The sequence below is a fragment of the Staurois parvus genome, unplaced genomic scaffold (genome assembly GCF_062004578.1).
Source record: "Staurois parvus isolate SC_StPar_1 unplaced genomic scaffold, SC_StPar_1.0 ptg000437l, whole genome shotgun sequence".
In the NCBI taxonomy this organism is placed as follows: domain Eukaryota; kingdom Metazoa; phylum Chordata; class Amphibia; order Anura; family Ranidae; genus Staurois; species Staurois parvus.
This window is the reverse complement of record NW_028318233.1, coordinates 3,265,683-3,291,935: the sequence shown is the minus strand read 5'-3', so window position 1 is coordinate 3,291,935 and position 26,253 is coordinate 3,265,683. Positions and strand designations below refer to the sequence as shown.

The 26,253-nt window shown below is 41.2% G+C and overlaps 1 protein-coding gene across 2 annotated transcripts in view; it reads left to right on the top strand.

Annotated features, from left to right (window-relative positions):
• The window catches only part of SLC22A15 (solute carrier family 22 member 15), a 489,469-nt gene that overhangs the window by 366,232 nt on the left and 96,984 nt on the right, over window positions 1-26,253 (top strand). For both annotated transcript variants that reach the window (XM_089687779.1, XM_089687778.1), the window contains exon 10: window positions 20,353-20,425. In XM_089687779.1, the coding sequence (XP_089543905.1) occupies window positions 20,353-20,425 (73 nt within the window). The remainder of the gene's footprint in view (window positions 1-20,352; window positions 20,426-26,253) is intronic.

The following is a 26,253-nucleotide window of genomic DNA, read 5'->3' as shown; positions in this document are numbered from 1 at the left end:
AAATAAGAGTGTGTACACTGGATGTACTACACATGCCCAAAAAATACATCATTGAGGTACTTGGGTCATGTGTAGCCCCTCTGTCGTTCCAGCCTCGCATTTGTGAGCAACTCCCAACTATCAAAATTACAGTTGTGAGTTGCTGTGTGGATATAGCAGCTGAAATAGCTGCTGCTTTCAAAATACAGAACCATCTGACACAGTAGAGAAAGATAACAAAACTGGAGCAGACTCTGGAGCAGCTGTGCATGGAAACTAGTCAGCTTTTATCTTAAGCTTGTTCAGTTAAGCTTTGAAAATAAAAGAATACAAAATAGAAGTTGATTGGTTGCCATAGTCACAGCTGCTCCAGATTCTGTCCCACCTGATAAATGTATTGTTTATAAACACTGTTCTGACACAAGATAGAAAGATTCATAGTTACATTGTTCCTTTTGTTTGGACTCTCATATGCAGATCAAAGGGAAGGGTATCCTAATCAGCCCTAATTAACGCTGCCTTCCCCATCTCTGCATAACTTTTCTTTCTGTTGATTTTTGTATTTCTGTTTTTATAACCATTAGTATTTAAACTTTTTTAAATTTTGTTTAATTTAAAAAAAAAAAAGTTTGAAAGATTTTTTTTATTTGTGAATACATTTGCAATGCTTTGTATAAGAATCATCTTTTTAAAGTAATTTTAAATAAGAGAATGATATAATAAAATGTTAAAAAAAACACTGACCAAGCTAGAAAAAGTGCTTGCATTTAGTTTTACTACCAAATAATGGTCTGGTGTATGGTATATGTCAACTGTGATTAGTGGGGAAAAAACTCATTGCTACCATAGTAAAAACACATCGGTTTATGGAAAGTATGAACAGGAGCCAGGCGCTGTGTAGTTTTGTGATAAAAGTAATACACCTTATATGGAGGTGTGCCTTTAATAGGTCATATGGTAAAAAATAGATAACCAGCCTGTGGCTTTAAGAAGCCAGGTTCCAAGATGGACGGCCCGTCTGCCCAGAGGGATCCATTCCATTTCCATAACACTACAGTTATCGGATGTAGCTTCCCATCCTCTGATATAGTGCCTTAATCCCGCACTACTTATAGATACCACAATTGTGTCCACTATACACATACGCTTACAGCAATATTTTTTGGAAAACGATACCCCCGATACGCCGACGATGACTCAGTGGGAAGTACATAAGTGCATCATACGAGGTGAGCTAATTGCTATTGCTTCCAAGCAACGAAAAGACCATCAGCTTTGTCTGAACACCTTACTTAATCACATTTACTCACTTGAATGAACCCACAAGCAGCCAACGATCTTCAGGATCTTATACAGGCTAGGACAGAGATCCTTGATGAACTAAGTAAGATGACGATGCACAATTTTGTATTATCCCAAAAAGTATTCTATGAGTATGGAAATAAATCAGTGAAACTCCTGGCAAGAGCATTACAATCTAAACAGGGAGCCGAGACAGTACACTCCTTAACTAATTCTGACATTGTAGTATCAAATGAGGAAATTGTAAAACAATTTGTGAACTATTGTAAACTATACAACCTTTCCTCCTCAGCGCAATCTACGAATGACGCAATTGGGTGTGAGACCATAGCTGACTTTTTACGACAATACAGCCCAATAACGACCAATGAGGCCGCACACCTTGAACGCCCTCTTTTCTTGGAAGAGGTGAATGTACAGTAGCTCTTAAAACAGTTGCAGACAGGAAAGGACCTGATGGCCTTACCAGGGGTTACTACAAAATGTTTACGGACAACCTCTTGCCCAGGTTCCTGTCTGCTTTCAACTCCTTATCCTCCCTTGCCCCCTCTTCCCGGGACTTACTAGAAGCACACAACAGTAATTCCCAAGCCAGGCAAAGACCCGCCTTGGTCACTAACTATGCAGTGAAGGAGATAAGTATTTGATCCCCTGCTGATTTTGAATGTGGGCTGTTCTGTGAAAAACCACTACAAACAGCAGGTAGGTATCAACATGTTTGTTATTGTTTGAGAAAAAAAAGTCTTTAGTATCGCATTAAGCCTCAGATCAAAAAGATTGAGGCGATTCAAAAGTGGCCCAACCTATAAATAAAAAGCAAGTTCAGGCATTTTTTGGAATCACAGGATACTATAGGCATTTTCTATCCAATTTTGCCACCATTGCAGACCTACTGACAGATCTGACAAAAGGTAGAGGGTCAGTCATGAGTGGAATCCTGAGGAAGAGAAGGCATTTCAAATGTTGAAGCAAGCTCTTTTGTGCACAACCTGTGCTCATGATCCCAGCTTTCACAAAAGAAATTGTGAGGATAAGAGAGACAGATGCGACTGATGTGGGACTGGGTGCTGTACTGTCTCAAATCTGAGACGGGGAGGAGTACCCGGTGGTCTACCTTAGCAGGATAAGTTAACTTTTTTGCCAAAAATAATAAATGTGCATTTTTTTGCAGGTAAAAAAATGAGCATTTATAATTTTTGTCCAAAGGAGCCTGAAAGGCATTGCACCAGCGATCATTAGGTCGCTGACGCCATGCAAGTCTCCTGCAGACCTGTCAGAATATCTGCTTGCTGTACGGGATGTACGGCCAAGCAGATATTCTGACAGGAAGCTTCAATGACCTACCACAGCGCTCCACATTGCCGTGGTAGTTCATTGAAAACTACAAGCCCACAGCCGCTAAGGCTGTCAGGACTTGCAGTTCATTCATTCAGGGAAGTCCGTGAATGAATGACGTGGTTGTGTGGGCATGTGAGCTATGGCAACATGTAACATGTTCCCAAAGGTGAACGTATCCTTCAACAGACATGAGAAAAATGTCATTGTTGAGAAGGAATGTTTGGCTATTAAATGGGCCTTGGATACCCTGAAATATTACCTGTTGGGGCGACAATTCAAACTAGTCACTGACCATGCCCCTCTCAAGTGGATGTGTGATAACAAGGAGAAAAACAGTTGTGTGACAAGGAGGTTTCTTGCTCTGCAAGCATTTAAATTCACACTTGAACCTAGAGCTGGGAAACTTCAAGAGAATGCAGATGCCCTTTCCTGTGTTTATTGCCTTGTTTGGACAGTTTTTATTTTACTGGCCCTATGCTTTCAGAAAATGTATGGTTTGTTGGGTGCAAAATTGCAAAAAAAGTGAAAAATTAAAAAAAAATAGAAAAATTGCAAAAATTGTTTGGCCACCTGAGTTTTAAAAGTTAAACGCATGCTTGTAAACCCTTGCATGTACACCTGTGAAGTGACTGGCCTCAGGTGATACAGAGAGATGAAACAAATCCTGCTATGTAACCCGTACCTGTTTATCTGCAGCCCTCTCTGTTCAACATGCAGAATTTATACAGCTTGTCAGAGCTTGCAGAAAGCGGGGTCAAGGAGCTCAAGGTACACTCTGCAGAGCTCAGTGAGGAAAGCTGAGAGCTAATTGAAAGGAATGGATCCCCCCTCCCTTTCCAACAGAACACAGGAATGGAGCTGCAGCTGTCAATCACAGACTGTGTGCTGGAGATCCCTCCCTGTCACTTTTGTGTCAGGAAAACTTGTCAGAAATAACTTATTCTGATAGCATAGAAGTGAGGAAGCAAAGAGAAAAGACAATTAGTGCCCCAGATTGAGAAAAGTACTCACTATATAGGGATATGATTTGTTCATATAGAGGGATATGATTTGTCCATATTTCATGTCTGAGGTTTAAATCCACTTTAAATTTTTTTTTTTTTCTTCAAAGAAACATTTTTGTCTGTCTTAACTTATTTGGAACACTCAAAGTAACGTTTGAATTCCCTATGTGAAAAACACAAACACCAGTTTTAGCTTGATGCTTAGCTTCAAACTTTCCAACTCTTTCGGTGATCGATGTATACCGCTCCTTTGTAATGTTTCTAATTTATGATAATCCCTGTATCATAGGCTCTTTCCCAGATTCCTATTTACTCCCCCATTGCTCCATTGCTACATTCTTTCCCCACTTTTGTCAATACAGTGAAGTCAGTTAATGATGACGTTCCCCAGAAAAGTAGTTCTACTGAACAGCATTGCCTTCATGAATAGTAATGTGTAATTTTCCAGCTTTTCTTAGCTGTAAACCATATTGCCACAACTCTAAAGACAAGAAACGACTGCCTGTTAATACTGTACTGTATTGCCTCTTTTCTTCATTTCTTGACTGTTTATAGCACAAAGATATTGGGCATTGTTTTATAGAGTACATGGAACTATTTACATCAGTCCAAATGATGGAGTTTATACTCCAGTGCCCCTATCACTCATAATAGCACTCACATCATTTCTCAAGGGCCAGTTTTTTTTTTTTTTTTTGGGAGGGGGGGGGGGAGATTGATAGATCTGAACCAGTGTACCTGTAGGAACCCCACCCAAACTCAAGAGGAATTTTTATAAATTACACCGTTGATTATCTGAAATGGCATTGTCTAGTTTATGGTTTGTGAAGATTGTTATTAAGCTTAAACAAAGACTTTATGGAAATTTAGAGGCATGATCCTGGCCGAGACTGGAGAAATGGTGGAATAAATGAGATCTGTTATGTACAAATCTAACACAAGTTATGTTAAATGTATTTTACTAATGCACAGGTTTTTCATTTTAGTTATTCACTCTTGAATTTATATGATAACAGAGCCTTACCAATGAAGGTTTGCTTGATATTTGATTATTTACTTGTATCCTCTCCCTGTCAGAGCAGAAGTAGCTGTCCTATCGTCTGCCCAAATTTATAGAATTTCATAAAACAAAGGTGGTCAGGGTTTAACAAAAGAAATCTTTGAAAGTTTGTTAACCACTTGAGTACTTGCCTATATATACCCCTTCATTACCAGACCACGTTTCAGGTTTCAATGCTGTGATAGTTTGACTGACAGTTATTTGGTCATGCAACACTGTACCCAAATTAATTTTATATCTTCTTTTGTAAAGAGCTTTGTTTTGGTGGTATTTAATAACCGCATTTTAACTATATAAAGGAACAATGTTCAAACATTTGGAAGAAAAAATTACTTTCTCTTACTTTCTGTTATAAATCATATTATATAAAAATGCCAAGACAGTACAAACACCCAACAAGGACTCCTTTTTGAAAAGTAGACCCCCAATGGTGATTCCATTTTTTGCCACAATTTTTTGAAAATGATAAAACATGCTGGTAATGAGGAGATTAAAACACTGTTTGGTAATGGTGCACTAAATACAGTGCATCAATAATGTACAGGTCATACAAAGAAGGAAGACATGGTTAAGAGGTTAATGTACAGCCCTCATACAGGGGTAAGATGGAGATGATATGGGTAAATGTGCAGGATAAGGGAATTGAAGGAGGTAATATACATGCACTTCAGCGAAAGGATGGAGATGAGATGTATAGTAGAGGAGGAAGGTGAAATCCTACAATTAACCCTTTTTAACCCCCCACTTTGATTCTGCTGCTGCCTACCTCCCTAGGATCCCATCATTCCTTGAATTCTGCTTTCTCTGCTGTGAGAGGAAGAAGAGGGCTCTCAAATGTAAACCCAGTAAAGCGGTTCAATGGCAGTTTTTAGCCTCGGTTATCAGCCCATACCCAAGGCAGGAAAAATGGACCTGATGGCCTGAGTCTAGGCTGACATTTCTGTTTTGACAGGACGATAACATCACCTAACAGCACTTATCTCTCAAAGGCAAGGATTCACGGTAGGAGGCACAGCAAGGCTCTTACAGTATATGAAGGTCTGCATCCTTTTATGTAGCTGTTGGAGGAGGAGTGATGGAGTTTCAGATGACTATTTTTAATTGGATAATATACTGTATCTATGTAAATCAATTGATTCTGTGTCAAATCTACAACAATAATCCCCTCCGCAATCAGAATTGTTTTTTGTCCATTAAAGTGCATCATAATTTGAAACTAACTTTTTAGGGTACTTATTAATAGAAAAATTGATCAAAATATCTGCTCACTAAATTTAACATAGCAAAAAATTATAAAATAAATGGTCTTTTAGGGTTGGTCAGGAACTACTCTTCATCAATTCAAGAAAGTTGCCAAAAATGATCATTTATTATGAAATTAAAGACAAAGTTCACCTTTATAGGAAAAAAATAATAAATGCACATATTTGCAAATTGGCATTTTTATTTTTTCCGAGTGGAGCTTGCAAAGTATTGCACACGAGATCAGTGGATCGTGGGTGGAATGTCAGGCTTCTGAATACTCTCCAGCTTTGTGCCTATACTTCCATACTGGCTTAGAGTTACAAAGCTGAAGGAAGAATCAATGGAGAACGAGGGTGCTCATTAGCTTCGTCATAGGCCATTAAGAACTACAATCCATCTTCCGCGGTGGCAGACAAAACTTGTAGTTTATTAATTCACAAATTGCTGTGAATGAATGATGCAGCTACACAGGCAGAGCCACACAAACCCACGCAATTTTTCAAAATGTAACAATGGGTGCAGGGAGTGGATCCTCCCCTGCTGTCACAGTGGAAGGGGTGAAGAGGGTGAGCAGTGCACATGCTGGAACATGTTACACCCTGAATACTGATGTAACATGTAAAATGTTCCAAAGATGAACATATCCTTTAAATTGTTAAACACATCAGTGCAACATTATTGGAATTACACACAGCACTCCACAAAGTCCACAGTACAAAATTGCCATTTGTTGCCACAGTTTTGGTTAAACAAGAACTTCAATGCATCAAACAGGTGGTTCCACATTCCCCCCTTCCTTGGGTGCTAGCATTATGACATATGCACTGATGTGCCCAAGGTTATGCACTGATGTGCCCAAGGGCTCTGCCTGGCCCTTGAATCCTGGCAAAGCCCATTGCCACATCTGCACATGTGCAGGTGATTTTCTGCACACATGTAAAGACAAAAAAGCTTTGGACTTCCCTAGTAGTGGTCTTGCATGTGTGAGAAACCCTGTGTGCGGAGATGACTGGGGAAACTGGCACAGATGTGCCTCAGGGCTCCTTCAAGACGCAACGGGGAACAGGAGAAATATTTGCCTAGGTGAGAATTGTGAAAGTGTTGGTTTGCAGCACAAATAAATCACTTTAAAAAAAATTTTTTTTAGGAGAAGGAGGGTGGAGGATGCAAGGCAGCACAGCATGGCCTATTAGGGTGAAAGTCCACAAATGTACAGGTGTACACGAAGGAGAAATTCACTATGATTGCATATAGACCTTGTAAATAAGGGCATCAGTATTTTAAAGACCAGTGGGCACTGCAAGTTTAAGTATTTGCTAAGTTTTCTGCAAACATCTGGCAGCTTAGTTGAAGCCTTTAAAGGGTATCTCCACTTGTGTGGTAAAAAAAAAAAAATAGCACACATCATTAACACAAAATTAACACAAATGATGCACAGAATGCCCACCCCCGCTCGATATGTAATTTCCTGTTTGTGTGATTGGCTCACTGATTTTCCCAAAATTCTGCACTAAGTTACAAGTGCAAATTTTGAGCATCCCTTGCAACGAAAATGTAATTTTTGGTGAGATACTCCCAAAGGGAAATCTTATCTAAAGGGACACAGACCCTGCAGTTTCCCTCATTAGAGCCCTGAAGGTGTAGCAGCTGATAGATAATTATGAAATCACTCCCATACAGATTCACTCTGCACATGAACACAGATAAACATACAGCTACTTCTTCAGAAAAACAAAAGGTAGGAATCTGCAACAAATTATTTGTTACAATCCTTGCAATGTACATGGACTACCCAGAGGGGAATATTTTTTTCTCTCAATAAAAGTGGTTACACTTTAAGCATCATTGAGTGTCAGACAGAGGGCATTAAAGAAAACTAAAGTCAGTAAATAAAAACTACTTAGGAGGTAGAGTTTTTTTTCATTGCTTTTGGCAACTCTTTACCCTGTTGACAAATTGTTATCTTGTGTATACTTACCTTTACACATCCACAGTGTAGTGTGCCCTCCTGACCGGTTCCTGGCAAGATGCCAAGAATGTAGCCTAAATAATATGAATCTAATGCTCATGTCATTTCTGCAGTGGCACAAGAGAAGTCCTTTTAAGACATAGAAGGATGTGCCGGAGAAGATGGCAGTGGTGCTGACATTTTTACCTACTTTTAAGTTTATAATAAAGGTTTCCTGTAGGTAAAATGCATATCTCCTAAACGTGCACCACTTAGGAGATATTCCAATGAGCAGAAGTTAGTGGCGTCACTGCCACATGGGATCTGAAGGAACGCCATTCCTTCAGAGCTCCGTGCTGTAAACTGTGACTCCCACGCGCATGTGCAGGAGTGATGCCATCACGACCCGGCCAGACGTTTTAAGGTAAGTGTCTCAGAATATGCTAGTATGCGATGTATACTAAAGGGTGCTTTTTAAGGGCTTTGCTAAAACTGCTTACAGTGGTTGTAAAGACTCAAGATTTTTTACCTTCTCTGTGCAGCAGCCCCCCCCCCCCAATACTCGCCTAAGTCCCCTCTCGATCCAATGATGTACACTGGAGTCTATCCTGGGACTCCCTCTCCACATTGGCTGAGACAGCAGCGAAAGCCATTTGCTCCCGCTGCTGTCTTTCATGGCCAGTGAGCCAATGACAAGAGAAAGGGGGAGGGGAGGGCTACAGCTCTGTGTGTGAATGGACAGCCTTTAGAACCACTTTAACATTGGCTGAAAACTTTGTCAATGTTTTGTAGGGGCTTGTTAAACACAATCCCTGGACTTCATAAAGACTAGCACAGACAGATTTTGTGAAATTTTCTCTCACACATTCTAAAAGTGGGGAAGAATGCCCCAAATTCATGTATCTGTCTAGAACTTGTACTTGAATTTGGCTCATGCTGCTAAATTTTTAGTGACACTTTTGCAAAATCTGAGCCAGTTTTATTCCTGTACGCCAAAAGAGAGTTGGTCTTAATTAGCTCCACTTTTAGATTGTCGCATTGAATGTGCCAAATGTAAAAGTGGTGCATTCAATGTGACCAAAGAAGCATGGGTTGTCAATAATGTGTTTGCCTGGTGGTTCCAGATGAGATGGCACCCGTGGGCATAGAGGATACAGCAGATGACTCTCTGGAAAACTGGAGGATCTTGACAGATGGTCAGAGCAGGAAGCCTAGTCAGAAGCCAGAGCCGGGGGTCAAACACAGGGTATAAAACAGGAGCAGCGCAGGCAGAGGTGTAGTCAGGAGAAATCCAGGGTCATACACAGGACATCAGTCCGGAATAGACAGGAGCACATCCGAGTAGCAAGCCGGGGTCAGATCCAGGAGAAAAGCAAGAGCAGGTCAGGGTCAAGCCAGGTCGGTAACAGATAATTAGCCAGATTAACTCCCACAATAGGCTGACGTTAATGCAGCAATTACTGAGAGGTGCTGCAGTCCTTATAAAGGCCACTGGGCACCTGCAGCTATCGCGCTTTGCATGCGCCATTGTGCACGCAGATGCCTATGCACATGCGCACATTTTTTGCATAAATTAGAGCTGCCATATTGTGTATTGGCACATTTGCCAGCCTTTCTCCAATTTCTTCCCTGACAGACAGTGTAAAAGTGACGCATTTTAGAACCACCTGAATTTATTGCACAAGTCGCTATCAGAGACAAAAGTGTCGCAAATGCTTCATGAATTTGGCGCAATACATTAGCGCAAGAAAAGTGGTACAGCACCTTTATTGAATTCCCCCCAATGTTCTTACTCAAGCTGAAGCTCATATATTGAAGCCTGTATGTGTTTGCAGAGAAACGTGAATGGGCAGTGGCATGCTATCAGGGGTCGCAGAGGTCGCAATTGCGACCCAGCCCCTGCGACTTCCCTGTAACATTCGTTTTTGCGGCAGGGGATAATTAGAGGAACCAATCCCCTGTATGCAGCAGCTGAAAGCCAGTGTCTCCCACTCCCTCTCCTGCTGCTTTCAGCTGTTGCATACAGGGGATCAGTTCCTCTAATTGTACTACTGCTATGCCGATCTCCCTCTCTGTGTCTCCTACCTGTTTGTGTATCTGGGCACGCAGGTCCCTGGCTCAATGGGGCCGCTAAGTAGAGGAGGAGGCAAGTCAGGTGCTGAGGAGGAATGATAGGAGAGCAGTGACAAGGGAACTCTCCTCCCTCGTGCCACATGGACTGTATGGCTACGTTCACACTAGCCTTGTGTGCAGGCGGCAGAGAGGCGCTTCCCAAACGCCTCTGCCAATTCTGCACATTACAGCACATGGTGCTGTTCTAACGGGAGCGTTTGCGTCGCGTTGCGTCGCAGCAAAACGGACGCCTCTGGTCAAGTCAGGAGGCTTTGAAGCCTCCTATTCTCGTCTATGGTGCCGCTCCGCAAACGCCCGGCGTTTGCGGTGCGGTTGCGACGCGGTTGCGGGGCGTTTGCAGAGCGGTAACACCACTCAAACTGTATTATAGGCGTTTGTGGGGCGTTATTAACGCTCGGCAAACGCCTAGCAACCGCCACTAAACCGCGCATGCGGCGTTTGCGGAGCGTTAAAAAATGCTCCGCAAACGTCCGACCAACGCTTGCCAAACGCTATAGGGGCGTTTGGCAACCGTTGGTAAAACAGCCAAGTGTGAACGAGCCCTATCAGCAATGACTGCCTGCCAGCCCGTGTCCTCCCTGCCGCTCTGTGAGCTGGTCCTGCAGCATCCCTTGTCTCCTTCCTCACCTCTCCCTCCAAGTCAGTCTCCAGTCGTCTCTCCTCACCTCCCTCTTCTCTTATGCCCCCTGACCTGTCCTCAGTCATGGTCAGTCACGGCTGGGGGTACATACTTTCTACCTCCAACTGATCCAGGTACCAGAGATCCCACAAGCAAGTTCATCGTGTGGTGACAAAGGAGTATAAGGGGGTAGAAGGGGGAAAGTGGAGGCACTGAGAACAGTATACGGTCCAGGACACTGACATGGACGCTGAGGGACTTCTACATATTGAGAGGGACTGAGACTTTCCCAGACTGCCTCTGTACTGGAAAAATCCCTTGTGTAGGGAAGAAACAGGAGCCAGAGTGGGAGAGGGGAAGGGTGAGTCTTGGACATGCAGGGACTTGTAGTGTGCAGGCAGCAGGGGTTCCCCTGTTTGACATGAAGGGACCCCAACACTGCCATAAGCATCAAAGGACCCAACGGCAACCCTGGAAATGCAGCCTCTCTGTCACATTTGGATTTACACCTGGACAGGAGGGGTGGCAGATGGGAGCCATATACAGGAACTTATTGGCTGCATTTTCCTCCTGCAGCCGCTGAAAGACAGCTTCTTCTCTTCTCCCTCCCACTAGCATTCAGAGACTACTGGAGGACAATACAGACAATCTCTTTCTGTATATGCCACCCCACTGCCCCTCCTGGCCAGGTTACTCTCATGTCTGCTACCTGGGCCTCTGTGTGCTCCCGTGTCCCCACCCTACAGCACTGCTGACTGTGTTAGAATGGAGAACACAGAAGGACTTCGTAAATATATCATTTACAGGCCCCATCCTTTTCTGAATGGACAGAGTCAGTGATAAGTAGCAATTACTGACTCCATTCATAACTGAGGCAAAGTAAACTGTGTTTACTATGCTTCAGTTTGTAAATGAAGAGGAAGCCTCTGTACAGAGCTATTCCTGCCCATTCATTCTGTGCTGCTGTGGCTGCAGAGATGGAGATTGAGGGCTGTGTCCTCAATCACCTTTCTCTTTCTCAAAGGTAGATCATCATAGGTCTGTTTAGACCCCTGATATCCCACCAAAGCCCCCCAACAGGGCTGATAAAAACTGTAAACAATATTAAATACAATTGAAAAATAAATAAATCTATAAAAGTAAATAAAATGAAAATATAAACAACTGACACAATCCACTGCCCTAAAGACACATCCACTGTTCTACAGACACCATCTACTACTGCCTTATGGAAACCATCCAGTGCTCTACTGACACTGTCCACTGCCCTACTATCACTGTCCTCTGCCTTACTGACACCATCCACTGCCTTACTGACACCATCCACTGCTCTTCTGACACTATCCACTGCTCTTCTGACATCATCCACTGCCCTACTGACACCATCCACTGCTCTTCTGACATCATCCACTTCTCTACTGACATGTCCACAGCCCTACTGACACCATCCACTGCTCTACTGACTGACACTTTTAAGGTATGCTAAGTTTATATTTTTCAGTGACATTTGTTTTATTATATTTTTCTAAGTTTTCCTTACTATTTAGTTAGGCCTTGCTAATTTCTTTAAAAAAAAAAAAAAGAAGGCATCAAACCCCAGTGTTCTTTGATCTCTTTAATATTGTTCAGGTAGGTCTCCACCTCTCAAAAGTTGCCTACCCCTGCTCCAGGGTTTTCCAAAGAATTGCAAAGGTATGGCAAAATGTTGACAGTTTCTCTAAATCTTTTTAATTACCTTTTCAATATTTAAATAAAGATCTGAAATAGCTCTGTAGCCACTTGGAGTATCTTGGTGCACAGTGGAAGCAGTGGGTGATAGCGGGGGGAAACGGGCCTTGGTCAGTTTTTGCATCTGGGCCCACAAGCTTCAAGCTACGCCTCTGTGAATGGGCATAATTCATAGCTAATGTCTCTCTACTTTGTATGCCAATGACTATCTTGAAATGTACTGCATGTCTGCTTTTGTCTATGACTAGACCTTATCTCATACAACCAGCTAGATGATGATTTAGACTAGAGGCCTGTCGAGTGTGGAAACTGGTACCTTAAAACTGGGCATAGCAATAAGAGTGTGTATTACATTTTAGTATCTCTACCAATGTGCTTCTTCTGGAGTCTCCATTAAAGCTGGTATATCTAAGGCACCTTAATTGATTATGTCTGTAAAATAGCTGAAACTGTGGTTAAAAAAAAATGGTCAGAGTTCATTTTCCACATATTACTGGTATGAAAATTGATGTCATATAGATTTTCTTTGCCTTTTGAAAGACACAGTGATTGCTCTTTTACAAAGATATGTTAATACTGATTTAATTAATGCTGTCCTGCTTTTTCTTTATTTGTGGATTGAAGAAGATTTTCTCTCTGTATGAGTGTGTAGTGTCTTAGCTCTATTTTTTTTCTGGCTAATTTATTGTATTCCCTTACCCTGAGCTGTCATTGCTGAGGTTGGCTTGAGTGCTGTACGTGATGGTATTAGTGTAGATTTACTTCTCCGCATATTGATGCAGAGTCTTGTGAAGACCAGATAAAAGATTTAGCGCTACTCAACTTCGTGTCTCAGGTGCCCTGGATTTTTCTTTAAATGAGATTACAGTGTCCACAGAGGAATGAAACGATGCATAGGAATATTAATAATGTTCATTCATACAGAGGCAACACGTTCCTCAGCTCATTAAATTGGTGCTGACAATGACCTTTATTTCCATGTTTTTTTTTCTATAAATGGTTGTAATCAGATATGTGTGATAATAGAAGCATTCTGTGACTTTCTAACATGCATTGTATTTGATCAGCTTGGTTGTGTGCCAGAGCCTGACACCATAAAATCTGTAAATGTAGTAATAAAAAGAGGGACTGATTCAGACTGGGGCACCAAGAGGATTTAAGTATTGCTTGTCAGTTCTGCACTGGCAGCTGGATGATGACATCATATCTACTGTGGCAGGCACTGATCTTATTTATTTTACAAAAGTAAACTTCTCCTTTAAGGTATTAAGGCACTGTATGCCTCCTCCTTCTCTGTTGGTCCTAGTGCATTTATAAGCTGCACGAAGCCGACTTGCCCAATAAAGCGGATTGTTGTGTTTTTCCCCTCTAACCACAAAGTTCTTGACCCGAGGCAGTAAGAGTATAAATGTACTTGTTATCCTTTCTCCGTGATTTGCTACTATGATCGTAGTATACAGGAAAGGCTGTTTCAGTTCATCTAACATTAAATTGCCCGCATAGAGTACGCTTAAACACCTAAGAGGTTCACACTGTTATTTTTATGTTTCTGATCTGTCTCTGTTTGTTGCTCCATTTTCTACCTTGTCCAGCTTAAAACGAAACTATGGGAAGTAACTAAATCCAAAGCTCATTAATCTATTTGCTGTTGGTAAAGAATAAGATTGTGGTTTTTAGAAATGTACTGTAATTGGATGTACCTTTTCATCTACTCCAAGTCTGGGTATTTGCACCCCCCCCCCTCCAATGTTATATAAAAAAAGGCATCTGTAGGATATCTGGTATGTTACAACTTAGTGGTGTAGTGTCTATCCATATATACCAGCAGCATAAGCCCAGATGTCATCTTTTGGGCATGACAGCGGGCAGTAAAGTAGTGTGGGTGGAGTGCAGCAATACATCTCTTGCAATGCTTAGAATTGATTTGGAGCCTCCTTGCTGGCACACTATGTACTTTGAATATTGTGCTTTCTTGGCACTAATGCATAAACTCAAACACCAAGAGTGTGAATAGGAAGGTAAGAATTTTCTTAGTTCTTTATCCACCCATAGCCAGTGCCACAGGTTTGACACCGACCACACTTCTTTCGCACTACAAGCAGGCAGTGTCATACCTGCTGAGCTTCTATAATGGAATAGGGGACACTAATGAAAGACAGTATTTCGGCAAATTACACAGCCTAGCTCACCCCCCCACTTTCCCCAAAACCTGGACCATTAAGTAAAAAAGCACAAAAAAGATTTAAGGAAGTATGGGTTCTGTAAAAAAGAAATACATACCACTATGCTGCAGCATCGGTGATGCTGCAGCTGTCTTACTTCAGCTCTAAGCCAAAGAGCTGAACAATTACATAACCTCTGATTGCTCAGTTCTCAGTTTGCTCAGAGCTGAGAGAGCAGTGATGATCAGTCACTAGAGCATTAAGCTGAGGAGGGGGCAGGTGGATTTAGGTCCAGCTTTCAGCCTTACACTGAGAGGTGCAGCCAGCTGTCAATCAAGCAGCTGAGTGGATCCTGACAATATCTTGCTGTCAGCTGACTCCCATGACCCACATAAGCAGCATGGCTAAACAAGTTTTGGCCATACTTCTTTTTTAAACCCATTTTGACTTTTTTATTATCCTATCTTACATTGATTAAAAAAAAATGGCAGATACATATACACATTTCTACACCAGTGCTAAAAATGGGACCTTTTGTTCTAAAAGAAGACCAGTCCCTCTGAATGGATAGTTGGTAGTTATGCAGTCCAATGACTGATCTGTTTCAAATAAACAGGTGTAGGACCAGTCAATGGAACAGAAACTTAGAGAGGAAGTGGCTTTTAGAGAGGAGGAATGCATTTTTTTTGTGCCATTGCACCGAACATGGCTGTCATTATTAACCTCCCTGGCGGCATTCCCGAGTGTAGCTCGGGGTAAAGTTTCAGTACCACAAGCAGTAACCCCAAGCTACACTCGGGCTTACCATGCAGTGCTGCTCCGCGAGCCATCGATCACTTACCTTGTCCTGCGCTCCCGCGATGTCCCTCCTGCAGTGTCCCCGGCAATGTAATCCGGCAGATGCCGGCATCTGTCATCTGGGTTCCGTCCCCTGCGAGCGTCGGGATGTACGGGGGATGGAACGGCGGGAAATTTGAAAATGACAAAAAGTGACATTCACTAAAATAACATCGTAAAACATTACTGTATGAAACCATTTCACATACATTTTGTCCCTAGTGCTTTGTCCTGTGCCCTGCCTGCATTTTTACTGTTCTTTCTGCCTGGAAACTGAGAAACGTCCATGGCGTAGAAAAGCATCCCTTTAGGTCAAAAGCGGTTTTAAACCAGCTAGAGAACAGCGATAGTAAATTAGAACTACTTGCAGAATTGAATTGAATTGAGTGATAATGATTTGTGGGGGAAATTCGTCATCAGACACTGAAAACGACTTTGCGACTTTGCTCAGTGATGTGTGAACGTGGCGCTATATTTCAAATTTCAGTGTTTTTGGTTTGATTACATTATTGAATTAAATGTATTATTATATTATTTTTTATGATTATTAAATTATAATTTATGATTTCGTGTTTCAACTTTTATCCTATCCGGGATGTTTATTAGACTCTTGTTCAGACAGATTTCAGTGAGTTATTCCTAACAATTATAGGCCTACATAAAAAAAAATCATATTTCCATGCAAAAAAATGTATCGCTTTGAGCACAGAAATATGGACATAATTAGACCGCTAGGGAGGTTAAAGTGGTTGTAAAGCTCAGTTATGAAATATCAACAAAGCATATCCCTCTGTACTGTGTACATGTCTCTATTAAAAGCATTAGGTGTGACTTTTCTCTGCTGCCTCTTTCCTCCGTTATCTACAGAAGTAATTTCTGAATGCTTTTCCCAACTCCAAGAGATAATTGGTGACGGAGGAGAGCTCCAGTATACAGCCTGTGATTGACAGTCACAGCTGTGCATATTCCCTGTACTGTGAGAAGGTGGTGTGTCCCTTCCCTTTAATCAGGACTCCTCACTGAGTTTTCCTCACTGAGCTCTGCAATGTGAGACTGCAAATTCCCACCCCACCCCGCTTTTTAGAGTTCAAAGATTCTGTATAAAATGTATGTTTTGGAAGACTGTGGTAGATAGCTGCAGAAAAACAGGTACAATTTATGTATGAGGATTTGCTATCTCTGTGTGTCATTTGAGGCTAGTCATTTCACTGGGTATATGTATGGATTTATAATCATTTTAAACTTTCAGAAGGTGAACATAGTCCTACATTAATTTAAAGTGGACCTTTAGCTACAAAATTAAAGGGTGAACAGACAGGAATTATAATGCAGAAGAGACATGCTTTGTCTTTTCTGCATTAAAGTTACATACCTGCCTGTCTGCCCTTGTACAGTACGCTGCACAGGCTCAGCTCACTGTATAAATTCTGCAATGCGGACTGAACTCCCATGCATGTGCAGGAGTGATATCATCCACGCCCGGCCAATGAAAGCAGCAGGCGATCGAGACCAAGAAGCTGGCCGCCTGAAGAGGTCAGTGGTCCAGATGCCACATCGCTCGCTCTAAGGTGAGTATAGTTCTGCTCTAAGAAAAGCTGTGCCTAGAGATCCATTTTAATGATCACTAGCAGTATACTGAGATCAGCACTAGTATCTTGTCTCATTATTGATGACGAGCCTTTGACATCCCACACTCAGTCACATTTTTTCCTATTCCAATTGTTTCTTACTGTGTGTGAAGAAGAAATACACACAGCCAATGAGTTCTGAGCATTGGATAAGTTTTAAAATAATTGGATAATTTAGTTGTTTGCTTTATTAAGTACTGTTGAGACCCCCCCACAGCCAGTTTCACCGGCCACCCTGTGTTCCCGGCGCTGGCATCTGCAGTGTGGGCACCAGGCTGGGTGACAGCCTGCAGCTTTACAGCCGGGTGCTCACTGCACATGCGCGAGTAGTGCTGCACCTTGTGAATGGTCCCATAGTCTTCTGGGACCTGTTCATGTCCCAGAAGACTATGGGGGGGAGGGAGGGGGAGGACAATTTCTGCAGGACTTACCTTAAAACGAAGCCCTGCAGCAGTACGTTGTCCCCGCTGCAGAGGCTTCCATCTTCCCCCGGTCTTTCTTTCAGGTTCGGGAGTCCTGGCCAGCTGACTGGCTGAGCCGCACAGACGTCACTCCAATGCATGGGTGCAGAAGTCTCGGGACACGGCACAGTGCTTTAAAGGAATGGCATGGGTATGAGGTTTCTTCAGAGCGCATGCACCAACGGACAAAAAAAGCGAATAACTTCTAAACTGTGCATGTGCAGTTTACCTACAGGTAAGCTTTATTGTAAGCTTACCTGTAGGTAAAAGATACAAAAGCAGGTTTACTTCCACTTTAAAAACAATTGAGTACTGTCCGTGATACTTTTTTTATTTGCACTAACATAAACTTCCACTTTAAAGAAATTTAAAAAAAATTCTTTGTAGTTAAAAAAAAAACAAAAAAAACTTTATCCCAACAGTTTTGTCCAGGGATAACTATAAAAAAGTTTTCTTTTACATGCAAAGCCAGGCCCTAGCATCGGGGCACACAGTGAGGGGCAATATTATGTCATACAAACATGCTTGTAGTGTAAGTGATGCCCCTTCAACTTTATTTATTTTAGAAAATATGTAAATCCAAAAACGGCAACACTAGAAGCTAAATTTAAACTGTAGCACCATGCAAATTATAAGGTTGCCCACAGCAAAGAGTCAGGAGACTACTTAATACCATATTAGGCGTCATTCATGCGGGCAGAAAAAACGCTGTTTTAGAAGCATTTTTTATTTATTTTTTTTCCTATGCCTGTGAACGCAGCTATATTTCAACCAATTTGTACATGCACATTGTGTCTAATAGACCCCAGATTGTTCCATAAAGAGTACATGTCACTGCCTATTACTGTCACAAGGGGACATTCTTTGTGACAACAATAAAAGTGATCAAAAAATGTAAAGAAACAGTGTAAAAATGAAAAAAAAAAAAATTTGCAAAGGCAAATGCACACATTGGTCCTGCATTCATACGTAAACAACGATCGCACCACACATGTAAGGTATTGCTACGAACACCAGAGTGCAATAATTCTAGCACCAGATCTCCTCTATAACTCAAAACTGGTATTCTGTAAAGGCTTTAGTTTGTCGCCATTCCACGAGCATGCACAATTTTAAAGGGCGATATGTTAGGTGTCTATTTACTGAGCTTAACACCATCTTTTATATTGTACCACAAAATTGGGTATAATATTGTGTTTGTGTGCATTAAAATTCAATAAATTGAATTTTTTTCTAAAAACAGTTGTGTTTTAAAAAAATAGTGCGCAAATACCATGTGACATAAAAAATATAGCAAAACTCACCATTTTATTTTCTAGGGCCTCTGCTAAAAAATATATATAATGTTTGGGAGGGTCTAAGTAATTTTCTAGCAAACAATACTGAATTTTACTTGTAAACAAAAAGCATCAGAAAAAGGCCTGGTCTTCCAGTGGATATGCAGATTTGTTTCTCTTTTACTATCCTATGTTCCTTATTAGAGAGCCATATTTTTTTCTTCTGTTTACTCGTACTAATTTGCCTGACATATAATCTAATTGCCTCCAGCATGGTAAACTAACAGTGCCCAATGATTGACTCCTGTGATTTTACTCCAACCTTTTAATCCAATTTTTAGAAATTCACCCATTTCAGCAGAAACAATTGAGTATTGTCTGTGATACTTTTTTGTTTTTACACTAACATACAATTTTTCAGGACAAGCTTTTAGGATGTATCCCCTTCTTCAATGTCCAAAGAGTACTAATGCACAAAGTTTTAGCAGAATGTTAAAATAAGACAAACTCTGAGGGGGGAAAAAAGCATTTCAGCAAAATTTGTCCTTTTGAATCCAGAACTTTTTGTTTTTGCATATTTTTTATCAGTTCCTGTTTTAATTTCAAATCTAAGACACTGGTGATCACTAGAACCCACATTTTTCCCAGATCCATTTTGCCTTCAAAGGATATATTCCATCTAAAAAACATGGAAGAAGCACTGGGAAAACCAGTTTGGTTGTTAAACATTCTTTTGCACTATATTTCCTGAAAATGAATGCTAGTTGCCTGGTTGTCATGCCCAGTGCTTTAGCTTCAGTGTAGTCAGATTGAGTGGCCAGAGAAATAAAGATTCGGAACTCTGCCTAAAAAGTATTGAAACCAAGCATGTGGCATTTTCAGAATAAGTTCAGCTGTGTCCATCGGTTTCTCTCATGGCAAGGTTTTTTCTTTTTTCTTTTTTTCTTTTTTTTTTTTAATTTTCATGACCGCCATTAAATGTGGTTGGCAATAGTGGTGGGATCTATAGGAAAATGGATGTTAATGAGCAATGCTTACAGTCATTCAGAAAATTTCACTACAGCTAAGTGTTGAGATTATCAAACCCACTGTGACCCAGCCAAAGGGAAAAGCTGTAGGCTTGTGATCAGTGAACATCTTTATTCCTTCCATAATAGCTCAAGACTGTAAATGTGTTTTATAGGTACCATTGGGAATATTATCATGTCAGCCATAACAAATATTGCTAGCCTTATCCCAATTTGCTTTGTTACTTCTAATTTCACTCCCACTTGCACATATTGTATCTGTATCTTACTATCAAACTGCAGGAACTTGTGTTGTGTTGGTGGCTTTTTTTGGGGGTGGTGATGGTGGGGGGTTGCAAGTTCATGTCTTGCATTTTAATGCAATTATGACCACAGGAGTGGTTAGGTAAAATATGGCATAAATTATGACCCCTGATTAAAATGGAGGTGCAGCCATTTTTTCCTGTTTGGGAAATGAGATAAGCAATACACAGACAATATTAAAAAGCAGATAGAAGTTTTAACTTATTCTCTGTTCTCACTTAATCCAAAATGAAACAATATGTCTCAAAAGTGATGGTTATTTTTGTCATGTTACCATTTTTTTTTTATTTTTCCTTTCAGAAATGCTGGCCTGGGTGTGTGTGCCATGGCATGCAGATTTGGTGGTATTCTTGCCCCTTTTGTACCATCCATGGTAAGAACTATTCTTTTTTTTTTTTACTTCTTTTTAGAATGGAATGCATTCCAAAATATATAAATGTACTGGGGACATTGTTAATGAAGAAGAAAAAGCCAAATGTCTGTCAAGTTCAGCCTCATACAAATTCCAGCAGTTCTAGAAGAACATACAACATAGCAGGCCCATGTTATTTGAGGGCCCCCCTGCAACTGGAAAATCCGCAAAGTAAAAGATCAAATTTGGGTCTGTCTGTACTATAAGATCCTAGATGTATGGATGTTAAATTTAGGAAGCAAACACATACTGTATGTATCCAGGCAAGCCGAGGTTCTATGTTTCAAAGAAAGAATCTGTTAAATGTTAGGTGACTCATACATACAGTACATTCATAAAGTATTCAGATCCCTTCACTTTTTTCGATTTTTTTTATGTTGCAGCCTGATACTACGGTTGTTTAAATTCATTTTTGTTATCATTAATCTGCACTCAGTACCCCATAATGACAAAGTGAAAAAATAAATTTTGAAATGTCTGTGAATTTAATAAAAAGAAAACTCTGGAATATCACATGTATTTGTATTCAGACCTTTTACTCAGTACTTTCTTGAAGCACCTTTGGCAGCAGTTACAGCCATGAGTCTCTTTTGGGTATGATGCAACAAGCTTTGCACACCGGGATTGGGGGGATTTTCTGCCATTTTTCTTTACAATTCATCTCAAGCTCAGTCAGTTTGTACGGGGACTGTCAATGGACAGCCATTTTCAGGTCTCTCCAGAGATGTTCAATAGGGTTCAAATCAGGGCACTGTTGGGATATTATTGGGCAAGTGATGAGCAGTGCTTGGTTTCCTCCGGACATAATGTTTAGAATTGAGACCAGACAGTTCAATATTGGTTTCATCAGACCAGAGAATCTTGTTCCTCACAGTCTTAGAGTCCTTCAGTTGCTTTTTTGCATTAGCCTTACGAAGGTGTCATATCCGTTTTTTTATTGTTTGGTATGTAGTATTAGGTTGGAAACACCTCCCCAATAGTTGGGTCACATACTTTACATACATGAACAGCTCCCTGGAATGATTGTGTGCAATGCTTTCTGCAAACTCCAAGCAGGCTTTCATGTGTTTTGCTCTGAGGGGAGGCTTCCATCTAGCCACTTAGCCATAAAGCACAGATCGGTGGAGGGATGCAGTGATGGTTGTCCTGGAACTTTTTCACATCTCCACACAGGACCTATGGAGCTCAGTCAGAGTGACCATCAGGTTCTTGGACACCTCTCCTAATAAGGCCCTTCTTTCCAGATTGCTCAGTTTGGCCATGTGACCCGCTTCTAGAAGAGTCCTGGTTGTGCCAAACTTCTTCCATTTAAGGCCACTGTGCTCTTGGGAACCTTCAGCACAGCAGAAAGTTTTTGTAGCCTTCCCCAGACATATGCCTTGCAATAATCCTGTCTGAGCTCTGCAGGCAGTTCCTTTGACCTCATTGCTTTTGCTCTGATACAGTAAGCGTTGTCAGTTGTAAGGCCTTTTTTAGAGAAATGTGTGCCTTTCCAAATGTCCAATCACTGTAATTTACCATAGGTCAACTCCAATCAAGTTGTAGAAACATCTCACGTTTGTGAGCAAATAAAAGTTCAGTGAAGGTCATTGTATTGAAGTAATGGTCAAAAATCTAAAACTATTTATCTGTAATAATCTGGTGTATAGTTAAAATACCAACCTCTTATGAATGAGCAAGCAGCAGCAAATCTTACCTGATTTTGACATAAAATGAATTTAGACTACAAATGTTAACCATTTGCCGCCTGCCAATGTCCGAATGGCGGCCGGCAAATGTCATCAGCGTTCCGGGTGGACGCCATATGGCGTCCTCCCGCACATGCGCAGATTGCGCTCCTGCAGAGCCGCTCACCGGCGCGATCTGTCACTGGCCGTGTACCTCGGACATGCCCGATGACAGATCTGAGTATCGGCCCCCGTTGCCGGTACCATGTGACCTGCTGTGACCAATCACAGCAGGTCACATGACAGTTGTATACAATGGATGGCTTCATTCATGCCATCCATTGTATACTAGTGTCTAGCTGTGAATGGTCGCAGCTAATCACATGCACATGTCATGTGATTAGCTGTGGCCAAATCACAGCTAAGCACAAAAAAATAAACCCTGAATGAATCGATGTCATTCAGGTAAATGCTTGCTTATAGCAAAGTAATTCTTTGCTATAAGCAAATTGTGTACAAAAAAAAAATACTGATCACTTCCCCAAAGTAGTACAATGTTACTATGGTAACATTGTACTACTTTGGTCATAGTGAAATATGAAAAAAAAATCTTAAAAAAAAGAAAAAAAATTTAATAAAAAATAAAAAAAAATATATATATATATGTTTTTTCATACTGTCACCAGTCAGTGTCCCTGATCACCGCCATGCCAGTTATAAGATGACCCTGTACTGCACTGGTGAAAGTATGTAAAAAAAAAAAAATAGTGAAACTAATTTTTTCATTTTTTCATTTTCCGAAAAATTATGACAAAAAAAAATACAACTTCAAAAAACTCGCCATGCCTCTTATGAAGTACGTCGGACTGTCTACTTTGCAAAAAGGGGTCATTTGGGAGATATCTGTACTGTTCTGACATTCTTGGACCTCAAGAAATTAGATTGGCTGTCAGTACTTCAGGATTGATCAATATTCAGATCTATACCATAGTTTGTGAACTCTATAACTTTCCTACAAACTAAAAAATACATCCTAATTTGGATTATTTTCACCAAAGACATGTAGCAGAATACATCTTGGCCTAAATTTATGAAGAACAATTATTTATTTGCAAACTTTTATAACAGAAACAAAGAAAATGTGTGTTTTTTTTCAAAATTTTTGGTCTTTTTTTGTAAATTTAGCAAAAAATAAAAACCCCAGCGGTGATTAAATACCACCAAAAGAAAGCTCTAGTTGTGTGAAGAAAATGATAAAATTTTAGTTTGGGTACAATGTTGTATGACCGCGCAATTGTCATTCAAAGTGTGAGAGCGCTGAAACCTGAAAACTGGCCTGGGCAGGAAGACGTAAAATTGCCCGGTATGGAATTGGTTAAACAATGTTTTTTTTTATACCTGAATGACCAAGTGGGGCCAACATTGAAGCTCTTTTTAAAGGATGGATTTAAGCTAAAACTGCTTGGCTAAGGCAGAAATTGAACCAGCTCTCCTCACTTTAAATACTTTATCTATTAGTGAATAAAATATTTCAGCAGGTATCAGAAAAAGGTTGCATTGATGGTGAGCAGGGCATTTGGGAAATACAGATGTTGGAGACTCTGGTAGTAGACAGCAAGAGCAGTGAAGGAGAGCTGTGAGTCACAGGAGCTGAGTAAGTCTGGAGAGGAGTAGGCTCTCTAGCAGTGTAGTGTGAGAACATATAGGATTTTTGGCTTTCATTTTCCATACAGATCATTTTGGGAGCTAGGATCTAATGAGTGAATTACTTTCACAAAGTAGAACTTTGACCAGATTGCACTGCTGGCCGGCTGCTCCAGGTGCCTTAATGCCAGATTAATTTTCATTTCACTACTTTAAGAGCCCTGAATATCCCCATATTCTGAAATGCAAATATCAACACCTTATGTAGTTTGTAGCACTGCTCTGCATCTTATTAGCCTTCTACTGTGATGGATGGCCTTACTAAGTAGTACCAAGATGCAGTAGGGGGGCTGACCATAGACACATTGATCTTTAGGGCTATCATTGTGTCCTACAATAATAAAATAATAATAGAATAAGATGTGTACACACATGAAGGTGCCTACTATTAAAAAAAACAAAGTGTAGCATTTTAACCTGTGCATTCTGGCCAAAGATTTAGTAGCTAAAGGTCAGAATTTGCACACAGAAACGTCTAATTTGATTTTCATGGCCCTTTTATAGAATACTTACCCCACCAGTTTATTGTAAAAACTGCATATTGTTTTAATTCGGTAAAGATAAATTCTGGGGAAAACACGAATGTTTCCTTGCAATGGGGCTTCCCCTGTACTGCAATGGTTAATTGCTTGTTTATGTCTAGAGGACTGCAAAAAGCACTTGTCCGATCCTCTGCTGTTCTTGAAGTCAGTGCTCTCCTTTATTCCCCTAAGCTCCAGCAGTGGACTGCTTATGCCCATAGAATTCCTTATGTCTAATGCAGGACTTTGGCTCTACATTGGTCTTGATGATGTCAGAGGGCATACGACTGCCAGAGAAGAGGCTATGGGGCTGGTCTTACAACCCAGAGGGGCCTATGGTTGAGGAGGTTTGGGTGTGAAAAAAGTGTGCTTTTTATGGTCCCTTAGACCCAGGGCACCTGTACTAGACCTGGGCCCCATCAGTTCAAAAGGGGGGCCTGGGCACCTGCCAAGCAGGAGAATATCTTCTTATCGCATACACTGATCTTCTTGTGGCCCCCTCTGCAGCACTGTCGGTTTCCCCACCTCTCCTTCCGAATTTGCAGGGGAATCTAGTATTTGCTGCCCACCACACTGCTCTGGTCACCCTACCCCTCTGCTGTCTTGGCCCCTCTTTGTGTCCCCCTTTTCACCTGTGTGCCCTTTCCCTCACAGCGCTGCCAGATTCCTTCCTCTCCTTCCCTCCCAGCAGCAGCTGCTGAGGGCACACAAGGGGTTCATTTCAGGATAAGGAGCAGAGGGAGGGGTAATATATGTCATATTTACTGGCCCCTTCCTTTCCTAAATGAATACAATAAGCAGTCGATACTGATGGTTCACTGTGTTCACTCATCACTGAAGCATAGTAAACTGTGTGTTCGTTTGTGAACGCACAAGAAACCTCTGAGCACTTCCTATTCATTCATCTGTGCAACTGAAGCTGCCAAGAAAGGAACTGGGGAATTTTTGTCCTCATTCCTTTTCTCTATCTCTAATGTAAGAGATCAGGGGTCTGTTTAGGCCCCTGATATTTCACCAAAGCCCCCCTAACAAGGCAGTTAAAAAATGTAATAATGAAGGGCTCATTTACATGTGCTTTGCTCACTGAAAAGTGGCCAGCCTCCTCACCGCCTGCTTAACACCACACTAATGCTCCACAACCACTTGCTTTGAAGGCTGTTGCAGGGCACTTGCAGAGCAGTATTTTTCACTAGAATGGGTCTTGTTCAAAGGGGTACAATTTCTGCCATGGCTGCGAAGCATAGCATCACAGCTGTGGCATGTGTAAACCCCTAGCCACTATTTCTGTTGCTAAAGGGGGTAGCGGTTGGTGGGCTGTAAAAGTGTAGCTCAACCATGGGGTCTTACCAAACCCTCCAACCTTACATGTGAATGAGCCCTAAGGACTCATTCACACAGGTACTGTAGCTGTGTAAATGAGTAGATTGTTCATGCGGCTGGAGCTGCCTGTTACTCCAAGGGGATGCAGCAGCCTTACAAACACTGCTGCATTTCCTAATTTGACAGGTGTACAGGCATGGGTGAATGGCCCCAAATGCACATTGTCAGTATTCAAGGCTGTACACCTGCACCCACACACTTGTCACATTAGAACATGTGGCTGTGTTCGTACATCTGTGTCCTGATAGCATAACATAGGCTGCCACATAAACAAACCATTGATTCCCAATGTACAGGCCAAAGCATCCATGTGAATGAGCCCCAAGACCTTATTCACACACAGCTTTATTTATTACCTCAATACAGTTTTTTTTCTTTTGGATTTAGCAGGAATGTTTGTTGTGTTTGTGTCTGCTAATAATGATTTTAGTGTATTTTTAATGAAAATCTGAGTTGATATTTTCAGAAACGGGGGCGACTGTCAGGTGGGCTGTACGGGGCCCTGTGATTTCTAACA